Consider the following 27,563-nt stretch of genomic DNA (forward strand, 5'->3'; position numbering starts at 1 on the left):
GGCGGGGGCATGTTCGTATCAGGAGTCCCGGGACCTGGGCCCTCCACAGGCACCCGGGGCTGGGCAGTGGGTGCGGGAAGCCGCTCCCTGGCCACCCTACACGCCAAGCCCTTCGCGCCACCCGTGAGTGCGCCCTTCAGGGTGACCCCACACCCAGCTAGAGCCGCATCCATCCCGTATGTGGTTCACCAATGCCCCCCATTCCCATGGAGGGCAGAGGGCAGGTCAGCCGGACTCACAGGGCAGTGGGCTGGGCACAGACACCCCCCCCGAGGGCCACCCCCTTCCCTCCCCACACCGTCTTCCAAAAATTCAAATCAGCACAGAATCAAGAAAATAAAAGTACCACTGCCCATTTCAACTAGCAATTCCCAGCCTACCCTCTGATTTACTGGTTACTGGAAAGTAAGTTTTACAAACGGGTTTCTGTAAAGGACTTGTTTTTGGCGAGTTTATATAGCTACCTTTGTTCCATAAAAATCTGGAAGCCGCCTTCTGCGTGCTGGGCCCCTGCCTCCTCCAACACTTAGGGGAGGTATTTCTGCATGAAATACGTCTCCTTCGGCAGGGCCCCGCCGAAGCAGAAGCCAGCGCAGTAAATTCTGAGGAGGGATTTGTTTAACCTTTCACCCCGAGGCAGTAAGTGCGTCGATGAGCGCTCTGGCGCTCGGCTGTATTTTTATAACACTTGGCAGGGCCACTTTGGAGACGAGAAAATCCGCCAATAGGAGTTGCCGCAGGGGTGGGCTCGATCGCTGGCTGGCCCCCTCTCAGAAGACACTGTGAAGCCTCTCAGGTCTCCGCAGCAAACCCACTCATTCATTCATTTTTCATTCATTCACTCGTTCATTCGAGGCTGACTTCCCTCTCTAACCAGGGGTGGTTGCTTCTGCACTAGACCACGAAAGATACTGCCCCGAGCCCCCAGCCCTGCCCCTGCCTCCAGCCGCTGCCCCTGCCCCCAGACCCTGCCTCCAGACCCTGCCCCAGTCCCAGCCCTGCCCCCAGCCCCTGCCTCCAGCCCCCAGCTCCAGCCCCTGCCCCTGTCCCCAGCCCCAGCACCTGCCCCCAGCCCTGCCCCTGCCCCTGCCCCTAGCCCCTGTCTCCAGACCTTGCCCCCAGCCCCTGTCTCCAGCCCCAGCACCTGCCCCCAGCCCTACCCCTGCCCCTGCCCCCAGCCCCTGTCTCCAGACCTTGCCCCCAGCCCCTGCCTCCAGCCCCTGCCCCTGCCCCCAGCCCCTACCTCCAGCCCCCAGCTCCAGCCCCTGCCCCTGTCCCCAGCCCCAGCCCCTGCCCCCAGCCCCTGCCTCCAGCCCCCAGCCCCCAGCCCCCAGCCCCAGCCCCTGCCCCTGTCCCCAGCCCCAGCCCCTGCCCCCAGCCCCTGCCTCCAGCCCCCAGCCTCCAGCCTCCAGCCCCTGCCCCCAGCCCCTGCCTCCAGCCCCCAGCCCCCAGCCCCAGCCCCTGCCCCTGTCCCCAGTCCCAGCCCCTGCCCCCCAGCCCCTGCCCACCATGGCGCTGCAGGCAGGCGAAGCAGAGTGGGGGGCTTTGTAACACGCTCAGCTCCGTTGCCCCCAGAAAGCAGGAGGAAGGAAGGTGGGAACAGAGAGACTTTGCCTCCCTTCAGGCCATCCTACTAAGCTTGGGCCACCCTCACAGGGAGCAAGCCCTCCGTCTCCATAAGTAAGCAAGGGGAACTGAGAAGCTGTTGGGTTCAGGAGGCTCCAGGGAGCAGGGGGAGCCGGGTGAACCTGGGGCCTCTCCAGGAGGCGCTCCTCCCCCTGCTCTGAGACACCTGGGTCTGCAGCCTCGGGCCACGGCCCGCCGCCTCCCACCCATGGCAAAGATGTGCAAGGAGGAGGTGGACAGACCCAGGAAGCTGGGAACTTGACCGGACACACACGTCCACCCTGAAGACCCAGCGCCCACCCAGAGGCCCGGCCGGCCACCCCACGACCCTGGGTTGTAACTGATTTCTCAGCTCCAACGCACACTTCGGGCCCGGATGCCCACCCCCTAGAGAGGCCGTCCCTCCACAGCCGTCAGGGGCTGCTGCAGGGGCAGGGTCCGGACCAGCGGGGCACCCTTCGGGCTGGGCCCCTGGAGGCAGCGGGAAGGAGGCCACCCTCCGCTTACACACCTGAAAAGCATATTCTGCAAACTGAGCCTTAGGCAAATAAGGTAGGAAAATTCTCCCCCCTTGACTTTGGCAAAGCAAAACCAGGTGTGGGGGGTGGCAGGGCGCTCACCCAGGCCCCCCAGCCTTACTTCTGCCTGCAGTTCTCACTTCAGCCCCCACCTCTGCCCTCAGCCCCCACCTCTGCCCCCAGGCTCCACCTCTGCCCCCAGCCTCCACTCTGCCTCCAGCCTCCCCTCTGCTCCAGCCCCCACATCTGCCCTCACCCCACCTCTGCCTCCAGCCTCCACTCTGCCTCCAGCCTCCACCTCTGCCCCCAGACTCCACCTCTGCTCCCAGCCTCTGCTCTGCCTCCAGCCCCCCTCAGCCCCCACCTCTGCAGCCTCCGCTCTGCCTCCAGCCTCCCCTCTGCCCCAGCCCCCACCTCTGCCTCCAGCCTCCACTCTGCCCCCAGCCCCCCCTCTGCCCTCAGCCCCCACCTCTGCCTCCTGCCCCCAGGTTCCACCTATGCCCCCAGCCTCCACTCGGCCTCCAACCCCCTCAGCCCCTACCTCTGCAGCCTCTACTCTGCCTCCAGGCTCCCCTCTGCCCCAGCCCCTGCCTCTGCCCTCAGCCCCACTCTATCCCCAGCCCCCACCTCTGCCCTCAGCCCCCACCTCTCCCTCCAGCCCCCACCTCTGCCCCCAGCCCCCCTCCACCCCCAGCCCCCACCTCTGCCCCCAGCCCCCACCTCTGCAGCCTCCACTCTGCCTCCAGACTCCCCTCTGCCCTCAGCCCCCACCTCTGCCTCCAGCCTCCACTCTGCCCCCAGGCTCCACCTCTGCCCCCAGGCTCCCCTTGGCCCCAGTCCCCACCTGTGCCCCCAGCCCTTGCCTCTGCCCTCAGCCCCCACCTCTGCCTCCAGCCTCCATGTCTGCCCCCAGCCTCCACTCTGCCTCCAGCCTCCCTTCTGCCCCAGCCCCCGCCTCTGCCCCCAGCCCCCCTCTACCCCCAGCCCCACCTCTGCCCTCATCCCCCACTCTGCCCTCAGCCCCCACATCTGCTCCCAGCCTCCACTCTGCCTCCAGACTCTCCTCTGCCCCAGCCCCCACGTCTGCCCTCAGCCCCCACCTCTGCCCCCAGCCTCCGCTCTACCTCCAGCCCCTCTCAGCCCCCACCTCTGCAGCCTCCACTCTACCTCCAGCCTCCCCTCTGCCCCAGCCCCCACCTCTGCCCTCAGCCCCCACGTCTGCCTCCAGGCCCCCCGGCCCCCAGCCCCCCTCTACCCCCAGCTCCCACCTCTGCCCCCAGCCCCACCTCTGCCCCAGTCCCCACCTGTGCCCCCAGCCCTCACCTCTGCCTCCAGCCTCCACTCTGCCCCCAGTCCTCCTCTGCCCCCGCCCCCCCTCTGACCCCAGCCTCTACTCTGCCCCCAGTCCCCACCTCTGCCTCCAGCCTCCACCTGTGCCCCCAGCCCCCACCTCTGTCCTCAGCCCCCACCTCTGCCCTCAGCCCCCACCTCTGCCCCCAGGCTCCACCTCTCCCCCTAGCCTCCACTCTGCCTCCAGCCTCCCCTCTGCTCCAGCCCCCACATCTGCCCTCACCCCCACCTCTGCCTCCAGCCTCCACTCTGCCTCCAGCCTCCACCTCTGCCCCCAGACTCCACCTCTGCTCCCAGCCTCTGCTCTGCCTCCAGCCCCACTCAGCCCCCACCTCTGCAGCCTCCGCTCTGCCTCCAGCCTCCCCTCTGCCCCAGCCCCCACCTCTGTCCTCAGCCCCCACCTCTGCCTCCAGCCTCCACTCTGCCCCCAGACCCCCCTCTGCCCTCAGCCCCCACCTCTGCCTCCAGCCTCTGCTCTGCCTCCAGCCCCCCTCAACCCCCACCTCTGCAGCCTCCACTCTGCCTCCAGCCTCCACCTCTGCCCCCAGGTTCCACCTCTGCCCCCAGCCTCCACTCTGCCTCCAGCCCCCCTCAGCCCCCACCTCTGCAGCCTCCACTCTGCCTCCAGCCTCCCCTCTGCCCCAGCCCCTGCCTCTGCCCTCAGCCCCACTCTATCCCCAGCCCCCACCTCTGCCCTCAGCCCCCACCTCTCCCTCCAGCCCCCACCTCTGCTCCCAGCCCCCCTCTACCCCCAGCCCCCACCTCTGCCCCCAGCCCCCACCTCTGCAGCCTCCACTCTGCCTCCAGACTCCCCTCTGCCCTCAGCCCCCACCTCTGCCTCCAGCCTCCACTCTGCCCCCAGGCTCCACTTGTGCCCCCAGCCCTCACCTCTGCCCCCAGCCCCCCCTCTGCCCCCAGCCTCCACCTGTGCCCCCAGCCCCCACCTCTGTCCTCAGCCCCCACCTCTGTCCCCAGCTTCTACCTCTGCACCCTGCCTCCATTTCTGCCCCCAGCCCCCACCTCTGCATCCAGCCTCCACCTCTGCCCCCAGCTCCCCTCTATCCCCAGCCCCCACCTCTGCCCTCAGCCCCTACCTCTGCCCCCAGCCCCCCTCTACCCCCAGCCCCCACCCCTGCCCCCAGCCCCCATCTCTGCCCCCAGCCTCTTCTCTGCCCCCAGTCCTCACCTCTGCCCCCAGCCTCCACCTCTGCCCCAGCCTGAGAGCTCTGTCCAGCCCAGGTGCCAGAGCCTCTGGCAGCAGCCCTGGGGTAGCTCTGCATGCTCCTTACTCGTGGCCTGGCGCCACCTTTGCTCTGCATCAATATTGACCCAGCCTGGGGGGCAGGGGCCTGCTGGCCCGCAGGGGGCTTGCAGTGTTGTTCACACGCGCCTGCCGTGCTCCCGGGCCCCTGAGATGTTTGTGGAGGGCTGTGAGCCACCCTGGAGCCCACGCAGAGCGGTCACATTTACATGGGGAAAGATAATGGGGCCTTTCTCCATGAAACGTCCATTCATGGCTTCTGGGGGGGAGAGAAGCCTTGGGACCAAAACCTCCCAGGAGTGTGAAACTCACCTTGTGCTCGCCTCGCTGCCGGGCAGGCACGGAGCCAAAGGCGGAACATTCCGGGGCCACCTCTCTCCCTGGCGGCTCCTCCTCCCCGCGGCCGTTCGCCCAGGGTTCCCGTGCCAAGGCTTGGACTGGGGGAGGGCCGATCGTGGGACCAGCCACTATGTGTGTCCACGCTGTGCTCCATGTAGACGGTGGTGTGGCGCCCTGATGGGCCACCCCCCCCCCGCCCCCACCCCGGGAAGGGGCTGCTGGGTAGACATCCAGGGACACAGAAGCTTCTGGAATCTCTCCCGGAGCAGGGCCACAGGCTGCCTTAAGTCACACTGCACTTGACCTGCAAATATTTTAATAAAATATTTAGTGGCTTCTGTCTGCTCAGGGAGCCAGACAAAGCACTACAGACGAGGGGCTTAAATAACAACCAATGTATTTCCCTACTCTTCTGGAGGCGGGGAGTCCGAGATCCAGGTGTGGGCAGGGCCGGCTCCTTCCGAGTCCCTGCGTGGTCTTCCCTGTGTGCCTGTGCCCGAATCTCCTACAGACACCCCAGTGACCTCCTAGTGCAACTAGGGGTTAGGGATTCTACATGGGGCTTGGGGGACACACTCGACCCATGAGAGCGCCTGTCCCTGACCATCGCCCTGAGGTGTTGTGGGAATAATAATCCCCCCCTGGGTGCTAGAGCTTTGCAATTGGCAAACACCTCCAGATCCATTACTCCTTTGCCCTGATTTTCTCCCCCTGTCCCCAGGCCCAGAGATGGGGCAGGCAGATGGGACCTGGGACCTCCTGTCTGTTTGAATGCTGGGTTGCGGGGGGGGGGGGGGGGGGCGGGGGCGGGAATGCATGCAAGATGCAGAGATGAGTTTTTAAAAAATTTTTTTAATGTTTATTTATGTTTGAAAGAGAGACACAGAGTGTGAGCAGGGGAGGGGCAGAGAGGGAGGGAGACACAGAATCCGAAGCAGGCTCCAGGCTCCGAGCTGTCAGCACAGAGCCTGATGTGGGGCTCAAACCCACGAACCGTGATATCATGACCTGAGCCAAAGTCGGATGCTTAACTGACTGAGCCACCCAGGCACCCCTAGAGAGATGATTCTTAACTCTTTCCACTGCACAGGAGTCCTGATGCAGCACCTCTCTGAGCCTCAGTTTCCCCACCCATAAAATGGACTCGACCAGAGTCTCCGCCTGGAGATCAGAAGCCTGTGCCTGAGCAGAATGAGTGTCCTTCCTGTGGGTGGCCGCTGTCATCAGTGCCTGCAAGGTGACAGAGCGAGAAATCACACCCAGGGAGCAAAGGCGAGCAGAGGCTGTGTGGCCCCCGCCAGAGGCAGCCCCCCTCCACCGCGAGAGGCCTGAGTGACCAGTGCCGTCCCCTCGCCCCCCGCAAGCTTCTTCTCCTCCCCTGCCTTCCGCCTCAAGGGCCCACCCTGTGCCTGCCGGGCCCCCAGTCCCAGACACTCACCCGGGGAAAGCTGGGGACGGGGAAGCCTGCCTGAGACACCACGGCCTCCCAGGGCACCAGGGGCTGCTGCTCAGGCTGGCGCCTTGCTGGGGAACCGCGGACTCCCCACTCCCCCTGGGGATCCACCAGCCTCTGGAGAAATGGCCCTCGGTCGCTGCTGGTTAACGAGGCGCAATCGCCAAAGAAGAGTGAAAAGGGATATTATGTGGGTGGACTTTCCAGAGGCTGTTTCCCTTGTGAGGCGTCCAGGTGTTGCTGTCTGGGGCGTGTGAGGCTCTGGGTGACCGGCGGGCACTCCAGCCCCTTCTGGGGGCTGTGTCTGGGCTCCCGGCCCCGCCTGGCCCCTCCCAGACTCTGGCCCTGGACGCGCTTTCTTTCCATGGAGCCTGGAAAATCTCTCCGGGGCCTGCCCCTTGCTCGCAGAGTGGTAAGTGATTCTGGGGGGAGGAACGAACCCCTGGGCCACACAGGCCACCGTGGAGGAGTGTGGAGGCGTGTCTGCACTGCTCACACAGTGCACGGGGCCCTAGAGTGAGGACAAAGGGTCCCCAGGGCGCCCACTGGGCTGTCACCCATGCCCCCAGGGAGGCCACCTGGCCTCCCACCGCCTCTTCTCCAAGCCAGCTTCTCCAGGAAAGGAGAGGGCCGTCCCCCCTCCTCACCGTGCACCCCCAGCATGGTCCAGGCCCCTGGACTCCACCTGCCGGGACTTGACAACGGCCTTTGTTTCTCCAAACCCAAAGTCCCCCCCCCCCCACCGACCCGACCCAGCAGGGTGAGCCGGCCTCCACCGCTTGGCAGAGGGAAGGTCTGAGCTTCAGGCCCTTCTCTGCCCTCACACGAAGTCTGCCTCCCGCCCTCCGGGGCCCTTGGGACCTCACTCTGGCCTTTCCACTTTCTGGAAAAGGTCAGATTTGTCTTCAAGTGACCACCATGCAAACGGTCTGGATGAGTCACCCCAAATCGGAGTCATCTGCTGCGAACCATTCTATTTTAATTCATTTTCTTCGTGGAGGTGAGATTCGCCGTTTTCAAGTGAGTGGTGCTGTGGCAGTTAGTACTTTCACAGTGTCTGTGGCCATCGGGTGCATCAGGTTCCGGGACGTTTTCATCCCCCCCTAAATACGACTCCGCCCCTATCCTCAGTCACCTGCCCACCCCTCCCCACCCACGGCAGCTGGAAATCTGCTCTCTGTGTGCAGTCGCACACCGTGTGGCCTTTGGGGACTGGCCTCTGTCACCGAGCACGGTGTTGTCGAGGTGTATCCAGGCTCTCCCACGCCTGAGGTCCAGGTGACAGCGCCTCGCCCTATTCTGAGTGTGGCCAAGCCCCGTCCCTCTGTGTGGATGGGCCACACGCCTTCACCCCCCAGCCTGACCTCCGTCACCCTGCTCTCCCAGGACCACGCACGAGCGAGCCCGCGCCAGCCTCCACACTTGGCCCCGGCCCACACGTGGCCACCTCACACCCGGCCGTCGATCTCATAGTGGTTCGTCCTGGAGGCATCGCCGGGCAGCCACGGCGGGGGTGATATCTGAGGACTGTGTGTATTTTACTAATTTTTTTTTAATTTCTTTTTTTAACGTTTATTTATTTTTGGGACAGAGAGAGACAGAGCATGAACGGGGGAGGGGCAGAGAGAGAGGGAGGCACAGAATCGGAAGCAGGCTCCAGGCTCTGAGCCGTCAGCCCAGAGCCCGACGCGGGGCTCGAACTCACGGACCGCGAGATCGTGACCTGGCTGAAGTCAGACGCTTAACCCACTGAGCCACCCAGGTGCCCCTATTTTACTAGTTTTTAACAGCCCAGGTGTAAGGTGTCACAGGGTCCTGGGGAGCCTGTACCGGCTCTGTCCAGGGACCCTGATTTCCCATCCAGGGAGGTTGGTCCACATCTGTTGTCCTTCCCTTTGACGGGCACCGTCCCCCCTCGTCCCCCGTCACTCCAGAAGCTGGCTGAGCCAGGTGCGAAGGGGCCGTCTGTGTCCCCTCACCGAATTCGTCCAGGGCCCCGCGTGCGGGTGACGCACAGCCACCGGCCAGTGGCACGGAGAGGTGCGCCCAAGGCTTCGTGGAGGTGGGCAGAGCCAGGGAGGCCGTGCCCCCGGCCGGCTCCAGGGCCCGAGCCCGGTCTCTGCGTCCCCTCCCCCGCCACCCCTCACTCCACTTGAAGCTGATGTTTCTGCCGGCATTCCAGGGAAAATCAAATCCTCCCGGGTAGAAACGGCATCTGTCCAAATGAGTTTTCTGAGTCTGCTTTGACACACTTTGGGAAGCTCCAGGACAGAAAATATGGTTTTGATTTCGTGGAGCAGGCGCAGACCCCCGAAACCTGGCCCACGTGGTCCGAGAGCTGGTCTCTCAGATTCTCCCCCAGACACGGCGCGTTGCAGAGCGCGGCCCAGAGAGAGCTGAGCGGGAGCGTGCTGACAAGGGGCCTCTCTCCAGGGCCTGGAGCTCCTGTCGGAGGGCACTGCCTGCTCTGGTCCCGGCCTCGGAGAGAGTCAGCCCTCTGAACATGCACAGGCACTTGTCAAGGTCACGAGAAACTTGGGTGGGGTGGGGTGGGCACCCCGGCCAGTACAGCTCCCTTCTCTCAAACCCCACAGCCCGGCAGCAGGCTGGGCCTGGGACTGCCCGTGAGACGGGGAGCTCCCTGGGTAAGAAGGCTTCCAGGGAGGAACAGGATGAAGGTGAGGCCCTCATGAGCACCTGGGCTCGTTTCTTGTCTGGCCCGAGGTCAGAGGTGTGGGTCATGCCCACCCGCGGTTGGGGGTCCCAAGCCCACCGGCAGGGAGAGTCTGGCCGTGGTGAGAGGTCACCTGCTGCTGGGAGGCTCCTGCTGACCGTCCCAGGCTGGGCTCTCGGAAGCCTGGGGCAGCACACGTGGGGAGGCCCACCAGCCTCCCAGCTCTGGGGGTGTGGGGAAAAGGCCCTCCTGGAGGTCACTGGACGTCTACACAGCTCCCTGGACCCCACGTTGGCAGACGACAACTTGAGAGGCCTCACCAGTCTCTGAAGCCTTGTGACCCAGGAGACCCCGGCTCCCCGGCGGCAGAACAGGAGGGACCCCGGCCCAGGCACGGGATCGGGGAGATACCACGTGCTCAGCTTGGGGAGTGAGGCCCCCCCATCCCTCTGTTTGCTTGAAGCCCCTCGGCTGCTCACAGCTGCTGATGGGCAGCTCCATGCACCTGGCAGGAGGCGCTGGGGTCAGCAGGAACGAGAACGAACCCGCTGCTGCTCTCGTGGGACTTGCGATGTGCAGGTGGGGCGACCGGGCCCCATGTAGGTCCCACCTGTTGTGGTGATCGCCGACAGAGACCTGAGCTGCAGAGGAAATAATCCGATGGGTTCATCGTTTGGGGCAGTCGAGGAAGGCTTCTCGAAGGAGGTGGCATGTGAGCTGAGGATGAGAGGTGCTGGCCGGGGAGTGGCAGAGAAGCTTTGGACCCCCGGGCCCGAGGGGCAGGGTCTCCAGGCAATGGCTGGGTGCGTGGCGGGCCCACGGGGCACACGTGTCCTTCATTTCACGGGCGTCTTCCGGGGGCCACCCCGCCTCAGAGCGGGCCACCAGCACTCATCACTCTAGCTTGCCTGCCTTTGGCTCCAAGGGACAGCGTTTTAATCCCTCTCCTCCAGCTCTTCTGGGTCCAAGCCTGTCCTCACTCAGACAGACCCCCTGGCCGCCCGCCCTGCACCTCCTTCCCTGTTGGCGCCCTTATCCTCGAGGGCCCAGACAGGCAGCACACGAGTGCCTGTTTCTCAGGTGGGTAAACTGAGTCTGTGCCTTCCCTGATGCACCCAGCCGGGGGCAGCCAGCAGGGACCACGGAAGCTGCTTCTAGCTGGGGCCCTTCCATCCCTCTGACCCGACGTCCAGGAGCGGCAGGCTGCATCTTGCAAACCCGAGCTTCAGAAACTCGAAATCAAGGAGGATCTGGCTGGGGACTCTTGGGGGCTCCGTGGGCTGTTTTGTAACGACAGAGGGAGCGCCTCGCCCACACTCCGGATCTGCCGCGCCCGCTGCCGCCCACGGACCCTGCGGAATTAGCTCGCAAATGGGAGGAACAGGTGACGGGCGCCTGCTCTGGGGACGTCAGCCCTCCCATCTCACACCCGAGGTGTGTGAAGCAGGAGGCGGGGGCGAGGGCCCCGAGACCCCATTGCAAATTAAGATGTACTTTGTCTCCTTTCCAAAGGCACCGAGCTGGCTGCGTCCCCGCTTTGCAAGAAAATGACTTCCCTGCCAGATGGGAGCAGGACGCCCACCTCCCCGCAGCTCCGGCGACAGAGCCCGCAGGATCCCACACGGCATGCATTCCTGAAGCGGTGAGAGCCCCCCTCAGCCTCGGCTGCCTGCAGCAGCGGGCCTGTGACATCCATTTCCCTGGGCGGGCCGGAGGGGCTGGGGCTGGGCCTGGGGCTGGGGAAGGAAATACTCCCGCCAGCGCTTCCTGCTCGGGTCGCCTGGCGTCCCTGCAGCTCCCGCGGGGCCAGGCGATCACGGTGGCAGGGGCTGGGCCAGTCGTGGTGTTCAGCAACCTCCCCCCCCCTCCCCCTGCACCCTAAGGGGGCCTGCGGGCCCTTCCTGGCCTCGGGGCTGCCCTGGGCGTCCCAGTGTGCCCACTGCCCTCCCGGGGGAGTCCAGCCGGAGTCCAGAGCCTCAGGTCCAGTCAACCTCAGGAACAGCCAAGAATGCTTCCTCTGTGGGCACGGCCAGTGTGCTCTTGCGGGCTGGCCACTGGCAGATGGGACCACTGGGGAGACAGAGCCCAGGAGGAAGTTCCCTTCCGATCGGCGGACACGGCAAGGGTCCCTTCTCCTTCCCAGAGAGAGCCCGACCCTGCGCCGTGCAGAGGGCGGACAGGTGTGGGGCGCCCCGGTTACTGCAGCAGAGCCCCCAGCCCATCTCGCCGCCCGGGGCCTTGCCCTGCCCTGTCCTCTTCCCAGGGCTCGGCCTGGGGTCTCAGCCAGCAGGGGCACTGTGGAGAAAGCACAGACCTGTCAGGCCGTGTCCCCTCATGTATTAAATAGGGCAAAGACTGGCGCCAGCCCAGCAAGCCTCCGAGCCCTTGCTGAGATCACGGCGGCTGGGCAGGGGCCCGGCCGGAAGCCCTCCGTGCTCGGCTCGGCACCGAGGTCAGCCCGTCCCCAGCCCCCTGCACACCTGTCTGCCCCCAGCCCAGACGCTGGGGTGCTCATGGCCTCCTGAGGAGTGGATGACTTTCCAGCTCCTGGAGGATCTGGGGGCAGCTGTGAGTGGGTCCGTCTCCCTGTCCCCTCCTCCCCCTCAGGGGACGACAAGTGCTCCCGGTGCCCCAGTAATTAACAGAAGGCCATCGTCGCTGCCGTGCACCTGCTTCAGGATGTTTTCTTCCCATGTGCTGAATAGAGAGGAACATTCCAGAATGTGGAACTTGGGGCACCTGGACCTCGAGTCTGTGGAGAGACATTCCAGGGACGTAGCTTTCCACGTGGCAGATCCGCATAATTCTGGACCGATTCGGGGAGAAATCTCCCAGAAGTGTTTTTCTCACTGCCCTGCCTTAAAAAACAAAATCAAAACCCAAGCAAAACTTTACGACTTCCCATAAACGGAGTCTCGAAATGTCCTGTGTCTACGGGAGGCTCCACGTTGCCTCCACTCTCCTCACTGCTGAGTCGGATCCCGATGCGTGAAAGGTCATAGTTCGTCGATTTCACTTGAAGGGCAGTCTCCAAGGAACATTCCAGTTCTGCCCATTTTGGATGAGTGTATACACGCCCGGGAGGAACCTGCAGCTTATAGGGCACCTGCGTGCCAGCCCGTTTGGAAACTGCCCTGAAGGGCGAGGCCCACGTCCTCTGCAGAGCTCCACACTCTCCCTCCCCCCTCTCAGCTCTGACGACCCTAGCAGGTACCGCACCTTGTGCGGGAGAGCTTGACAAACACCTCAGCTGCTTCTTGGTACCTGAAGGTCACGTTCGTCAGCGTTAGCCACTGCCGCCTGACGGGGACGTCATAACCCCGAGCTTCCTGCCACGCGGCTGCTCTGCCCGCCTCTGTCTGTGTGGTTCTAGTTCTTTGAGAGGAGCGGCGCTGGACCCCATCTGAAGCACGCACACCGTGGCGGCACCTTCGTGCGCTCACGGGTTTGCTCATCCAGCAAACACTCACCGAGAGCCTGGCTGTGTCCAGGATGGCCCAGGTCATGGATGCAAGTTAGGTCCAGCCACGGCCCTGACTTGGGGGGCACGCTGCCCATGTGGGGATGGGGTTGCCCTCCACTCGCTCCCCACCCACACCACAGACAGGCGCGAACCGTGTGGAACGTTCCACACCCGTTTACCAGGTGACTACCATCCCGGCTCTCTGTGACTGCCGGGGCCAGAACTGGAAATGCCCGGGGAAATTTTGTGTCAGTTGGGCACACTGCTCGCCAAGCCCTGGGACCCAGAGCTGTGAGGGGCTGCACCTGGGTCCAAGCCCACCAGCTCTGCCTGCCTGGCGCATGGCTCAGACCTGCCCTTGCGGCCCCTCGGTGCTGCCGCTCGCTCAGGACCAGAGAGAAAGGAACTGGCCCCAGGGGTCCAGATGGATCCTGGGGGCTGAATGAAGAGCGAAGGATGATGCTGTTTGCCAGGACCGACACTGGATGAGGGCCGAGGTCACAGGCCGCTGCTCAAGGACAAGCCTCTGTGGGAACATCTCACGAGATGCAGCTTCCACAGGGAGCCTCCCTGGCAGCCCGCGGAGCAGGCTGGGTCCCTGTATGGATTCCCAGTCTCTGCACTTGTCCTATGTGACCCTTCATTGCTCTCCAGGTCAGTCTCCCTCTCCTTTGAACCCTGTACCTGCTGTATGATGATCACTGGATGGATGAAAGGATGGATGGACCGATGAATAGATTGATGGATGGATGGAGGATAGATGGATGGGTGCATGGATAGATGGGTGGATGGATGGATGGATGGATGGATGGATGGAAGGACAGATAGAGCTGGTTGTCATGGCTGGCAGGCCAACTCCCTGCGGAAGTGTGAGCCCTATCGGTTTAGCTCAACATCAATGTTGGGTGATGTGCTACATACACCCGTGTGCATCCCCTGTCTCCCTGAGCACCGTTTCTGGGGAGGTGGGCGTTCTTCTTCTCATTTTACAGATGGACCACGGAGGCCGGAGAGGCCAGTAACCTGCCCAAAGCTGAGCATCCCGGGAAGCCCAAGCTCCAGGCATCAGGCAGTGTGCGTCAGGGTAAACTTTGACTCTGCCTTGACCCTCTGTCCCTGTTGGGAAAAGGTGGGAGACTCGGGCTTCTAGAGCCAGAGTCACCCAGGCCCTCTGGCCACCGTCATCTCTCCCCCATTAGTGAATGAGTTCCTCAAAGGACTTGAGTGGCCTCAGGAAGTGGGTAGGAGGGGGGGCTCCCCTCTTCAGGGGCGATGCCCATGGCATGCTGGTCCACCCAGGCTCACTCACAAGTTTGAGAGGGGACTTCAGGCCGTGAGTTGCAAAGACAGTGACAGTGCTTCCCAGTGGTGAAGACAGACACTTGTCACCTGGAAACCAGTGTGGCCTCTGCTCCATGCAGCCTGACTTGGGGTGGAGCCCCCTCCACCCAGGGACGCCCAGCACTTGCCCTCTGCTGCCCGAGAGGCTGTCCTCTGGTCTCAGCGGCCCAGGGACAGCACTGGGACCCAGGCTGGCCGCCCAACCCTATGTTCAAGTCCTGGAACAAGGGACTCATCTGTCAGTCGGGCCCCTCCAGAATGTCGTGCGGGCCAGAGGAGAGGATGCGGGCACAGCCCTGCTGAAGGCACTCCAGGTGTCGTGGCCCCGTCCTTTCACATCCCGCACGGGAAGGGTTGCTGACCGACTCAGCGACAAACGTTGCTTTTTCTCTGACGTTCTCATCACCCCTGGGGCGAGGGAGACCTCTCCCCACCTGTCTGGGATTTCTACCCCTCACCCCCATCCATCCCGCGAGGACCCTGAGACCACAACCGAAGGGGGTCAGACGAGCTGCAAAGCAGCAGGAAACCAGGGAGGGGGCTCCGGCCGGTTTTCGAATCCAGCCCCCACCCCGTGGGCCAGGCGTTGTGGGCAGCGGGAGCCCCGATGAACTCCTACTTCACCGTCGCTCCTCTCTTGCCCTCCACCCGCTGAGGAACCCAGTTTTTCGGGGGGGGGGGGGAGCCGGATCTGTGGGTGGTACTTTTCTCCTGGTGACGTCTGAATAACCATGACAGCAGCTAAGTGTGGCTGAGCCTGGCTCCGGGAAGAGCTTCTTCTGGGTCTCCCCCTCTTTCCTCTCCCATTCCTCTCCTCCCCCCACCCCTGCCTTCTGCGTCTCTGGTCTCACAGTGTGGGGAGCACCCCCTGCCACCCTCCACCCCCGCCCCCCGAGCCAGGAAGTAGGGTCTGAGGAGCAGAACACCCATCCCCAAGTCCCCACGCATCCAAATATTTACTGCTGTGTCTGCCCACAAAAATTAATACGGCAATTTTGTCGTAGGTTCCCACTGCCCGCTTCGCCTCTGGGGACTCGGGCCGGCCCGGCCCGCCCCGTGGGCCACAATGGCAGGGCCCACAATGCCCGCACAGGGGCCGGCTGGTCGCGCATACAAAGCACCCGGCCCGGCCATTATCATTCCGGAGCCGAAGTCCACCCCAGCCCGCACCTCATCGGTCATTCAGCAGCCCTTAATGACTTGTCAGTTCCTTGCCCTGCCATTTTCTGTCTAATTAATTCTTTTATTGTGCACCGGATAAAGAAAGACAAAGGCCTCCCCGGCAATAATGATTCATTAAAATGCAGCGCCTTCGCCCGCTGCTCTTGGCCGCGCACCAGCCCGGCTGCTCTGCCCGGCCCGCAGGCGCTACCGCCGCACTCCCACCGGGCCGCGCGCCCCTTAACCCTTTGCAGGGACCGGCGGGCCTGGCGACCGGCCGGGCGTGTGGCCCCGCCTCGGCTTTGGGGGGACCTGGTAAGCGGGGGGGGGGGGGGGCTCCCGCAGCCGCCCAGGCTGTTCCCACTCCTGTCCTGTCGGGGAGCCTCTTGGAAAGGCCTCGGGAAGTGTCCTGCGCTTTCCCACGGCAGCCAGCCTCGGCGGGACTGAATTCTGGCCCCGGCCCCTCTGGGAAGGCTGGGGCTGGTGGGGCTGCTGGTGGGGGGTGCACATGGGACCCCCCCACATACACAGGGCAGCCCAGCGTGGGTGGGGGAGGCAGGAGGGCTGCGCTAGGGGCAGCCAAGGCAACAGGTCACCGCGAGGGAAGGGAGCGAGGACCCCAGGGCTCCAGGGACAAGCCCGCCAGCAGGACGGGGCAGGGAGGGACCTGTCACGTGTCTGTGTGCTGGCCATGGCCATGCCAGCTTCATCCTCGGCCGTCACTGTCACATGGTCACGGGAGGAGGCACGTAGAGATCAGTGGCGAGTGGCAGAACCTCCAGCCACTGGGTCACAGCCAGGTCCTGAGCTCACAGAGCGCCCCCAAACACCGCCGGGCAGCCAGGAGCCCCCAGGCCAGCAGGGAACGCAGGAGACAGGGAAACCCTCAGGGCCCCGATCCCCACTCTTCCTGGGACAGAAATGGGCTGGGGGTGGGCAGTGCTGAGCTCGCAGCTCTGGAGGACCCTCACCTGAAGGCAGATCCACGCCTCGCGTGTCTCCCCCTTTTGCTCCTTCCCTTCCCAACTTTTCTCCTCGGAAGGCTCCTGCAGCCCCCGGGGCGCCCAGGGCCTCTACGGCCCCATCCTGGGAGGACTTGGTCTGCACATCTGCTGTCTCTAGGATGTAGGACCCCAAATGCAGGCACGCTTTGGCCCAGAGGGAGACAGAGGAGCAGACACCGGGGTGGTTATACACTGCCCTCCCTTGGGAATGGGTCATTACCAAGTCCCGGGAGGCAGCAGCTCTGACCCCCAGCCTTGGGGTGTGCACCTGGGGTCTCCCTAGGGGTGGGAGGAGGGGATCTTGCAGCACTGGCTCATGGTCAGCCCCAGTTTTCCATGAAGCCTGGTGGAATGTATCCCAGACGGGTGTCCACACAGGGTGCTAAAGACTTTAGTGTCCAGTGGCCTGGAAACAAGTCGGTTCAGCCCTGCCGTGTGGCCCACGGCTCCTGCAGCCCTGATCAGCCAGAGACGAGGTCCATAAAGGTCCTCTGTCCAGGGCTGACCTGGAGGCCCTGGGCCAGACATTGGAGGGGGAAAGATCGGGGTCCATGCACCAGGCCACGACCCTGAGTCTCACACCTGCCCTGGGGTGCTGTCCCCTAAATGCGAAGCAGGCAGGGTGGGTGTGGAAACTGCCCCCCTCTCCCCTGGGCAGGCCTGAGGAGGGGGGCCCCGGGTCTCCCCCAGGCAGCGGCTCAGAGACACAGGCCTCCCCGGAGCTGACAGCCACGCCGGCCGTGAACTCACATCCAAACAAAGTCTGCTCCTGAAAGCCGATCCGTCGTCCCAGGAAGAGCAATTATACGCGGAACCAGGAGGGGCTTTCCCAATCTATCAGAGCAGGGTCTGGGTCATAAACGCCCTTTCCCCTTTGTCTCTGAATAGGGCATTCTGTTCAGCTGAGGTCAGAGGCAACGCACTCAGCTCTGGGGAAGGAAATGAAAAATGAGGAACTTTTCCCGCCAGCTCATCCCCAGGATGGGCCGACGGAGCGCGCTCAGTGGGAACTGGGCTCTGGACAAGCTTGGACTTGGGGCCCGGAGGGGTGAGGCCAGCCTTGTGAACAGTGTTGTCTGGGGGGAGCTGGCTGGAAAAACCCTCACGAGCCTGCGGACCAGGGCAGTCCCAGGGACCCCTCCCAGCTGCCCTGACCCCCGGGGGTGTCCGCCTCACCACCTCCTCACAAGGCCACTGGGGACCCAGATTTCGGGGAGCAGGGGCCCCGTGAACCCCAGAACGCTTGGCTGTGGGCTCAGCCTCCAACGTCTGAGAGTGCTGTGGAGGGGAGGCCACCAGCCTGGCCCCCGGGGAGGGGTGGGGCGTCTGGAGAGGAGAGGACAGGTGATGGCTGTCACCGTGAGCTCAGACGCAGGGAACCCCCAGGGAGGCTTGCCTGGGGCACAGGGGCCAAAAGGGCCCTCGCACCATCATCAGGTTGGTGGGAAGAGGGGCCGGGCCTCTGGGGAGTTAACACGCAGGAGCCCCTCCGAGCCCAAACAAACCGGGAGGGACCCCGGCCCTCAGGAACCTGGCAGGGCCCGAGTCAACCCCAGAGCGGCAACGGGGCGGCCTCACTCCCTCCATCAGGGAGCCGGCTGCAGGGGCTTTCCTTGGTTTGGGGTGTCCACGTGAGAGCCTGGAGGCCCATATGGACCCGGACGGCCCTTGGCTGGATGCAGGATGTGCTGGACTGGCTCCACAGGGGCATCCGTGAGCCTGGCTTGCAGCCCCCTCCCAGACCCCGCCTCGCCCCGGAGGCTTGGCACGCCCCAGACCTCACGAACCCTCGTAAATCCGGGCAGCTCTTCCCAAACACTACTCTTGGCAGGCCCCGGACGTGGCTCTCCAGCGCGGGGTGAGGGACGCGCCCTGGATCGCAGCCACGCGGGCGGCTGGCAGACGAGGGGACGGGAAGGGCGCCCCCCTACCCGGACCACCCCGTTAAAATCACAGAGGGAGTTGCTTCAAGTAGCTGGCTTCTCGCGAGAAGTGTGAGCTTCCTCTCGGGCCCGGAGATGCCCCAGAAGCACCTGCAGGGCCTGGAGGTGGGTGCCCCCAGCCCCACGCAGCCCCTGAACCAGCTGCGGGGAGGCCCCGCCAAGGGGTGAGGCTGCCCCCTTGCTTGCGGTTGCCCCCCACAACCATCCCTCCCTGCAGACACTCGGCCAACCAGACGGCCCTGCCTGGTTCTCGCAGGACAGCTTTCACCCAGCTCCCAGCTTGGCTCCGCGCCAGCGCCCAAAAAATGCCGCCAGCCACCCAGAAACCCGCTCTGGGATTCGCCTGGGAGGAAACCATGGCCCCGAATCTGGACCCGCTTTGCCTACTGAATAGGCCCCTGGGGAAAGAAGACACTGGCGGCATGGCCGGCTTCCTGGGGCCTCTGAGATCCGTTCAAATCCAGACACAGCCCCTGCAGGGGGCGGGGGGGGGGGCCTGGCTGTGCCCCAGGGTTGAAGCGTTGTCTCTGCCTTCCATGGGGCTCCGGATGCCCACATCCTCTGAGGAGGGCTCGGGGTAGACTGCACTCCTGCCTCCGCCAAGGCCCTCGAACCAGACCCCGTTCTCTCGGAGCCCCCGTCCGCCAGGTTTACGGAAAAGCAACACACAAAACGCAGCCTGAGTAGATAAAAAGCTTTTTTTTTTTTTTTTTTTTTTAATTTTATCAAATTGGTCTGTACAAAAGTTAGCGTTGCTTGGTCAGAAAGTAGCCGAACACAGCAGGTAAGTGACAGCGGAAGCCCAAACTCCACGCGGAACAACGGATTTTGCATAAAAATGAGTTTGCTGTAGTTCCCTGCCCCCACCCCCAGAAAGAGATATGCAAAACAAATTCTTTTTTTTTTTTTCTAGAAAAAGGTAGGAAAAAGTAGAAAAAGTAAAAAGAAGCAACTTCTCGGATGTCTTCAAATGTACAAAGTTTTAAAGGCACAAGTTTCCATGAAGTAGGCGATTACCGTTGGTCGGCACGCAGCGGAAGCAGGTACGCGTCAATCGGGTATTATTCGTCTAAAGCTAAGACTCTAAACACTTAGTGGAGAAGGTTTTAGTTTCACAGCTTGTAGGTGGCGTCTGGGTCCTAAGAGCCGAGATTAATGTGCCTCTCCAGCCACCCCGTCCCCGGCTTGGCACCGTTGTGAGCAGGGGTGGGGCCCAGGGACACCCATGCCCTCTAAGCCTCGACCTCACACGGGTGCCACGGCACCCCCAACCCGGGCACAGACACGACGAGGCAATCCCTTCTCCCCGCTCAGGGTCCCGGCCACCTCCCCGGGGCCTGGAGCCCCAGGGCCCCCACCCCACGCGTCCTCCTGGCCCTGGAGCTCAGCAACCCGGCCTCCGTTTTGTCTGAAATCCTACTTTCTGCACAAATTACTTAATTAAAGATAAAATAATACAGAACATAAATACGTTTCAACAGCTTCCAAAAACAAATCGAACGTGTTTAAGCTTCAAAAACAAAACTTAAAAAATAAAATAAAATAAAACGAGGGAAGCGTTAGTCCCAGCCAAACCTCGCTGGGTAGAGCCTGCATTGTGGGAGCCCCTCGGAGCTGACGGGCTGGTCCCGAGAGGTGCTCCCACAGACGCATTCTCGCCAGGCTGCGGATGCCGCTGGTCCCGTGGGCTCCCGGCGCGAGGCTGGCGGGGACCCCGGGAGACGGGCGGCCGGAGCCCCCGCGCCTCGTCCCTCCTTTTTGTTTTGTGCTGTGGCTGCCTCGGGTCCACTGAGATGCAAAACCAAGGGGCTGCTGTCTGCAGGGAAGAAGGCCCGACGGCCGTCCCCCGCGCAGTCACCAGTCACCGCCAAGAGCCAGCGACAAGGAAAAGAGGGCTTTGTTGGCCGAAGGGAGCGGGGAGATCTGGAAGCAACGGGGCGTCGGGCTCCAAGCGTGGCTGCCCGCAGACGTCAGCAGGCCCTTGCCCGGAGCCGCCGTCTCCTCTCCCTCTGCCTCTGCACCCCTTCCGGAAGACCCGAGGCTCTGTCTTTGCTGAGATAAAGGTTCTCCCTCTCCGACGCCAGTCCCCCCCACGGGCCACGGCGCCCTCAGGGTCTGCTCAGGGTAGTATACACAGGCTGGTCCCAGTTGCCGGGCGGGCTGTGGGCGGGCGGCACGGAGAGGCCGCTGAGCAGGGGCGAGGCGTAGGGCCGACGGGAAGGGTGGAAGTAGGGGCACTGGTAGAGGCTGGACGGGCAGCCGGGGTACGGGCTGTAGTAGCTGGGGGCCTGCAGGTCGGCGTAGTCGCACTGCGAGCTGGAGAAGGAGCTGGCGGCCGCGGCCGGGGCCGCCGTGGTGACGCTGGCCTGGCCACTGTAGGAGCCGTAGTCGGCGCGGCCCGGGGAACCGTGCGACTGGTCGCCGTAGTGGCTGGGGCTCAGCTGCTCCGTCTTGATGTGCGGCCGCGGGGGGCCCGTCTCGGTGGGCGACGCCGAGGCCGACGGGGCTCCCTTGTGGGCCCACACAGGGGACGCCCCGAGGCCGGCTGCCCCCGAGTGTGAGTAGGAGGCGCCCCCGTAGGAGCCGGCGGCGGGCTGGCCGGGCTCCGCGGGCAGGGCCGAGTGGCCGTTGAGGGGCAGGTACTGGTCGAACTCGTGCACGTCGAAGGTGTCCATGTTGCCGATGACCTCGCTGCTCAGCTCTGAGATGTCCACGTTGCTGAAGTCGATGTTCTGGCGCCCGCTGTCTGCCAGACGGCGGCCTTCCGGCTTCAGCTCCGGCTTGCCCCCGTGGTGCAGGTCCGTCTTGGGGGTGGTGGGCGGGGTGGGCGGCCCGTGGGTCTGCCCTGGGGACAGAGCACATTTCAGGCATGAATGCCCCTTCTGTGGGGGGCCGGCCGGCTGGCGACGCACACCCAGGAGGAAAACCAGCCCGCTGACTGCCGCAGGTAGAAATCAACGGCTTTTTGTTTCTGTACGTTTCCCAGAAATTCCAGCAGAGCCAGACCCAGACCTCACTGCTCGGCCGAGGAAATTCCGTTAAGCGCTGTTCTGCAGGAAGAGCTGGGCCACGGAGGCCCCCACGCCTACCCCAGAAGACCAAGATGGGGGGAAAGGAGAGGAAGTGCCCGGCCCCTTGCACGTGACCACGAGGCCACGCACACAAAGCTCACTCTCCCCCAGGCTCACGGCGGTAGCCAGCTTCCCGGGGACTGCTCGGCTGGCCGGGGCTCCCCTCCAGCCCATCTGATCTTGAGGCTGGGCTGCTGACCACCGCACAGGGGACACGAGTGAGTGCTGGGTCAGCACCCGCAGAAAGGCCAGGGGAAGCAGAAACGCCTCCAGGCGGAGCAGAAAACGCCCACGTCATGCGGCACCCGACCAGGGAAAAGTTGTGAGGACGTCAGGGCTCAGAGGGGGCTAAGCAGACCCCCGTGTGCACGGGGGACCTTGGGGCGATGCGGACACCAGCCCTGGGAGCGAGCCCCTGCTCCCCACCCCACTGCTCATCTCACAGAGGATGCCAGACCCCCCACTTCTCCTGCTGAGGCAGGCAAATGCTGTGGGGCCCCAGGCGCCCACCTGTGTGGTCGCCGTGGTGGTGCGCGTCACCGAGGCCCGCGTCCGCCTTGTACACGGCACCGCTGGGATGGGGGCCCAGCTCGGCTCCGGAGTCAGAGTCGCCCTGGCCTGCTTTCACGCTCTTCCTGCGGCGCGGCTGGTACTTGTAATCCGGATGGTCCTTCTTGTGCTGGACCCGTAGCCGCTCCGCCTCCTCCACGAAGGGGCGCTTCTCACTTTCGCTCAGCAAGCTGCAGCACCAAGGGCAGAGGTGGCACGGTGAGGGCACCCACGCCGCCCCCCCCCGACGCCCACAGGGAGGCCTGTGTGTGCTCCCGCACCTCAGCAGACACCAGGCGGGCGCCCCCCTTTCTGAGGACGGGGGCTCGGGCCAGCGAGGACTTCTGGTGAGGGTCAAAGGAACGTGCTGGAACGAAACCCAAAGCTTTCCATCTCCATCATCTTCTTACTTCCCTCTGCCCCCAGACTGTGTAAGTCCCCTCCCTTTGGGGCTTTCTAAGGCAGGCGGGGGAGGAGGCAGAACCCAGCTGAGAACACACAGTGGATCAGACGAGGCTTCCCGGGAACGAGCAACGAGAGGGGAGGGACTCCGTGGGCATCTGGGCTTCCCAGACCTCCGGGAACACTGGCTAAACCGGTGGTCCTCGCTGAGGCTCACAACACACGCCGGGCCCCTCAAACCCTTCCAGGAGCTCACCTCCAACTGCCTGTGGGACAGGGCACAGAGGACATCCGTGCAAACTCCCAGGGCCCGCTCACGAGGAGAGGGGCAGGAGACGGGAACCGGCGTCCGGAACCCAAAGCCATCCATGTGAACCCAAGGAGACCCCCCCCACCTTGGTGGGGACGGGCTGCTCTGAGCAGCAAGCAGCCCTGCTGTGGCCCTACTTTCTGCACAAGCGTCCGGTTCCACCATGCCCAAGTGAGCACAAAGCATGCTTGTGCCCGACCACTCTTGCATCCCCAGGCTTTCCTTGCCGAAGGGCGCAGCGCGGGCAGACGGTGGAGCAGCTGTCGGGAAGGTGCCCGCGGGGCAGACGTGCACCCCCTCCGTCTGCCTTGACTTCTTGCACATGGCGGTCAGAGTGGAGGGGAGCCCTTTAGAAAGAGGGGCGCCTCCAGCCAGCACCACCTCGCCTGATACCGTGTCCCGCTTCGGGACAGAAGCCACCTTTCCTCAGGGAGGCACAGGCCTGGGGCTTGGGGGCCAATCCCAGGTGGGGTCCCCCTCTCGCAGGCTGTTGGCGGGAGGGAGTGCGCTAGGGCTTGCGTGCTCGCCCCGCAGCCCTCTGTGGCCCCGACCACCTGCGTACCCCGGGGGGGGGGGGCAGTCAACGCGGCCGGAGGGCGGTAGTCCGCTGGAACTCGCCCTGGGAACAGCCACTGGGAGCAGGGCCGAGGCCGGGCGCGGGGCCACCTCCAGAGCCCCTGCGAACCCCAGGACCCCCTCCGGCCCGCCCGCGCGGCTGGGGCTCCCGTCCCCGCCCCCGGGGCCTGGGGACCGCGCACTCACCGCCACAGCTTGCCCAGCGTCTTGCTGAGCTCCGCGTTGTGCAGGTGCGGGTACTGATCGGCCAGCTTGCGGCGCGCCGCCTGCGCCCACACCATGAATGCGTTCATGGGCCGCTTCACGTGAGGCTTGGCCTTCAGCGCGCCGCCGCCACCGCCGCGCACCGGCATGGGCACCAGGCTCCAGTCGTAGCCCTTGAGCACCTGCGACACGGCGTCGCGGATGCAGGCCGGGAAGCGTTCGTCCGCCGCCTCGGCCGCGTCGCCGCGGCCGCCGCCCCCCGCGCCCACCGCGCGGCCCAGGCCCTCGGAACCGGCAGGCGACGGCGGCGCATCGGAGTCCGAGTCCTCCACGTGCGACATGGAGCTGGCGGTGCCGGACGGGCTGCAGGGCGGCTGGGCACGGGCCTCGCTCATGTCCAGCATCGGGGCCGCGCGCGGAGGGGCGCGCACCGGGACCCGCGGGGCCTCTGCTCGGACTGCGCTGCGGCCGCTCTGGGACCCGAGGTCGCCGCGCGGTGGCCCGACCTGCGTGCCCCCTCCGCCGCCGCCGCCGCCGCCACAGCCCGACCCCGGCCCCTCCGCTGCCGCCGCCGCCGAAGCTCCGTCCCGGCGGAGGACCCGCAACAAGTTTCTTTAAGTGGCGGCCGCGAGGCTCCGCCCCCTGCCCGGGTCCCCATTGGCCCGCGAGCGCCCCGCTGCCCCCGGGGGGCGGAGCCCGGCTGCCCGCCCCTCCCCCACACGAAGAAAGTGCCGCGGTTCCCTCTGCGCCCCCGCGCGCCCCTCCCGGCACCGCCCCGCGCCGCGGGCCCCCTTTCCAGCAGGGGCGGGGAGGGAAAGGGGTCTGGGACCCGGAACGGCGGGGCGCTCCGGGTGCCTCTGCCGGGCGCGCGGCGGCTCCTGCGCGTCCCGCCCTCGGCCCTCTCGCCCAGCCCGAGAAAGCCCGCTCCGCGGGGAGGCGGGTCCGCCAGCGCCTCGCCACAGCCGGTCCTGAGCCCCGACGTCTCGCCCGCAAACCCGAGGCGCCGGGGTCAACTGCCGCCAGCCCGCGGCCCCGGGCAGGGTTGGCTCGGCCGCGTAGCTTCAAAGCCCGGGCTTCCCGCCCGCAGGGCCGGCGCGCCGGACAGGATCCTCCAGCGCGCCCTGAGTTTGCGCGCCGCGCACGTCCAGGTAAAGCGCGCCCAAAGGCCGCGCCCCGAAGCTGGGCGATCCCTGGTCCCCCGCCCTGTCCGGGTGTGAGCGGAGAAGGCGCGGGCGGGGGCGCGGCCCCAGGAACCAGGCAGCGGAGGGGGGGGGGCGGGAGCGATGGGCAGGGACTGGGCTGACCCTAGCTGTGAGTCCCTGGGGCCGCCCGGCGGATGGCGTGGCCGGACGCGGGGGCCTCGGGCCTTCCGGGCGTGACCCGGAGCGGGGGGACGGGGAGGGGGGGGGTGGGCAGCGCCGAGGCCGTCGGGCGGGCGGCCCTGGGTGGTCTGGAGAAGTGAGGGCCGCCTCGGGCGCCTGCAGTGGAGGAGATGGGAGCGCCAGCCAGGAGGGAAGGGGGTGGGCTGTGCCGCCCGGCTTGGGGCGGCGGGGTCGGAGAGGGGACATTTCTCCGGACGCTAGCGCCGGGCCGCGGCTCCGAGTCCCCGCCCGAGGCCGCCCCCGCGAGTTGGCCTTGGGCCTGCCATTCCCCGAGGGCGGCTCAGATTCTTTCGCCAAACCCACCGGGAGACGATGGACCGGCCGCCCAGAGCTTCGCCACAGGCCCTCGGGTGGCCGAGTGGGAACACGTGCGGCTGCGAGCTTGTGGCCCGCGCGCCCTCAGTGACCCTAGGCAAGGGAGCCGGGTCCCCCAGGCGCGCGCCCCTCTTCGGAGTTGTGGATGCCTGGGCCAGTGGCGTCCGCAGCGGAGGAATAAGGCCGGCTCCCCGTCTCTCCCGCAGCAGAAGGCGCTGGTCTGTTACCCGAAAACTCCGAGTCGAAAGTTAGTGCGTGGGTCGGGCTGAAGCATCTCTCCTGTGCACCTTTTCCAACTCAGGGGCCGCCATCGCGCCTCTGACCGCGCCCCTTTTCATTCCCCCCCCCAAGACACCCTCCCCCCCAGCCCCTGCCCCCCTGGATTGCAGATTCTTCAGAGAAGAAGAGGTTTCATACTTGGGCCTTGGAGCCCTGTCCATCTCAGCTGCCCATCTAGGGACGTAGGTTTCGCCTCACGGGCCCTGGGGCTGCCCAGGGACCCCGCAGCCCTGCATCTAAAACATGCAGGTGCCTGTGTGGGGACACCTCAGGGCCTAAGAGGGAGGGGGGTGCCTGCCTGCCCAGATTTTTTGCCACTTGCAGGTGACCCCAAGGCGCTCCTTTTTTTTTTTTCTCAGTGGGCTTTGCTGCCCAGGGAACCTGATCTCCTGCCTTACGGGAAAGTGCCACTGGGGGTGTTGCATCTAAGGTGAACAGCCCTGGGGGCGGGGGGGGGGCACCTGATGGCAGAGGCAGAGCCTCTGGGAGTGGCCTGTCCTCTTGCCTCCTGTCCTGTGTCTGGTCTCCTTTTGCTCTGTCACCTTCCAGGGAACACCCTTACCTGCTGGCCTGTGCTGGCTTCCCCTCAGAGGTCCTGCCCTCCACTTGGGGTCCCCACTGTGCAGCTGGAGGACTCAGGGAGGGCCCAAGGGGAGGTTTCCTGGGGGTACCCCCCGAACTTGAACTTACTGCCCCCTGCCAGTGCAAGCAGGAGTTTCATGGAGTGTCGAGGCTGGCGGACCTGGCCCAGACTCTCCTTCTCTCCCCCGTCCACGCTCCCCCCACCCCATCCCTCCTTGCACCCAGTGTGACATTGGGCACCATGTCTGGGTTTTCATGAAGAGCCCTGCTTTTCCAAGGACGATGAAACCCGGGGCTGCACTGGGGACACCAGGTAAGGTAGCCTCTCCCTGCTTCCTGCCGGCCCACAGAGAGTCACGGACAGGTGGCCACTGGGATCCTCGGAGGGTAGAGGCCGGGCTGGGAGAGTGCCAAACCCAGGTCACACATTGGTGCGGGGTGTGTGGTCCTAGGACCCACCCTCACGTCCCCTGGGCTGCACTGAGCACCCTGGGGGTTGGGAGGGGTGCCGGTGAGCGCCTGTCATTTACGTGCAGCCCACAGCTCCCGCAGAATGGTTGGGGAGGCGCCTATCCTGCCAGGCCTTGACCCCCCGGCTGGCCGAGAGCATACGTGTGCACTTCCCCACAAGGCGGCACCCAGGTGCCAGCTCGTCAGCCCAGGGCCGGCCGCACACACATGGGGTGGCTTCCAGGAGTGCCCCACAGCCTCCTGGCCTTCTGGAAGGCCTGTAATACTTGCCGGTGTGCTTTCCAGACTCATCCTTCGTTAGTGCTGCCCTCAGTTCATGTCCTCAGCTGGTAGGCAGGCCCCGGGTGGGCCCCAGGGTGTGGCTGTGGTTGGTTCCTGTCTTCACCAGGATTGATGAAGCACCTGCTTTGTGCCAGGGGATTTTGTGGGCAAACACCATGGAGCTGAGACACTCACCATGCTGGGGGGTGGGGGGTCCCGGAAGGCACCTTTGAGGAGGTGACGTCAAGCTGAGACCTGAAGGTTCCAACTGCTTGAAGAGGAAAGGCCACTCCCTCGTGGTGGGGGTAGTGGGGGACAACATGTACAAAGGCCCTGAGACCCTAGAGCACGGGATGGCTGATGTACGTGAAGATTCTAGACCTAGGCCCCTGGCAGAGGCTCCAAGGGCACCTGGGAAGAAGGAAGTGTAGGCTGATGTGCACCCTGAGAGCCTACAAGACCTGGCCAGTCTGGGCCTGGAGGGCCCCAGGGACACCTCTTCCAGGCAAAGGGCCCCCAACCTCCCCAGCCCTTGGCTTCTAGGGGTGCATAGGAAGTCTGTGTGTGTGTGTGCACCTGCGTGTGTGCACGCGTGTGTGTGCATGTGTGGCGCTGGAGAGGCTGAATGGGAAGGAAGGGCTGCTGAGGAGGCCACCATGGAGGACGGTATCCCGCTCTCGTTCCTTGCGTTACCCTCTGCCTACCCTCAGCCTGGCCCGCATCTTGGACAGCCAGGGAGGCCACGTCCACGGTTTGTGCAGACTTTCAGAGAAAGGCACCGGGCGCGGGCCACATGGGCCCGTGAGCCCCAGGGACGGCGTGTCCCCTGTGTGTCTGCAGCCGTGACCTGGGCCTCTCAGCGAGCCAGCCTGAAGCAGTTGGCATCACATCCTGGGAACCCCAGCTCGGTCTCAGAGATTAATTGGTGCTTTTAATTACTGGCTGGTCTGCAGAAACCAAACATCCAGGACAAAGATGAGCGATCAGCTCTGAGCAGTGGCTCCGCAAAGACAGCCCCGTCCTGCCCT

At 64.8% G+C, this 27,563-nt stretch overlaps 1 protein-coding gene and 1 long non-coding RNA gene across 2 annotated transcripts; one reads left to right on the top strand and one right to left on the bottom strand.

Annotated features, from left to right (window-relative positions):
- Positions 1-9,885: 9,885 nt before the first annotated feature.
- Positions 9,886-15,292, top strand: LOC109495364. Its single transcript, XR_002150795.3, has 5 exons — positions 9,886-10,655; positions 10,734-10,863; positions 11,829-13,338; positions 13,677-13,768; positions 15,030-15,292. It is a non-coding gene; the product is annotated as an uncharacterized LOC109495364 (long non-coding RNA).
- A 3,751-nt stretch (positions 15,293-19,043) lies between these two features.
- SOX8 (SRY-box transcription factor 8) lies at positions 19,044-23,939 on the bottom strand. Its single transcript, XM_023246502.2, has 3 exons — positions 23,228-23,939; positions 21,715-21,944; positions 19,044-20,978 (listed from the first exon to the last, which is right to left on the bottom strand). Exons 1-3 carry the CDS (start codon positions 23,647-23,649, stop codon positions 20,242-20,244), a joined length of 1,389 nt encoding a protein of 462 aa, XP_023102270.1. The 5' UTR covers positions 23,650-23,939; the 3' UTR covers positions 19,044-20,241.
- Between the last annotated feature and the right edge of the window lie 3,624 nt (positions 23,940-27,563).

This window comes from Felis catus, chromosome E3, assembly GCF_018350175.1.
Source record: "Felis catus isolate Fca126 chromosome E3, F.catus_Fca126_mat1.0, whole genome shotgun sequence".
NCBI classification, from domain to species: Eukaryota; Metazoa; Chordata; class Mammalia; order Carnivora; family Felidae; genus Felis; species Felis catus.

Bases quoted from the DNA above. Each gene is read 5' to 3' on its own strand.
- SOX8 (XM_023246502.2), bottom strand. From the start codon at position 23,649: ATGCTGGACATGAGCGAGGCCCGTGCCCAGCCGCCCTGCAGCCCGTCC. The intron at 21,945-23,227 runs GTGAGTGCGCGG...TTGGTGCTGCAG, and splicing joins ACGCTGGGCAAGCTGTGGCG to CTTGCTGAGCGAAAGTGAGA. The intron at 20,979-21,714 runs GTGGGCGCCTGG...CTCTGTCCCCAG, and splicing joins CCACCACGGCGACCACACAG to GGCAGACCCACGGGCCGCCC.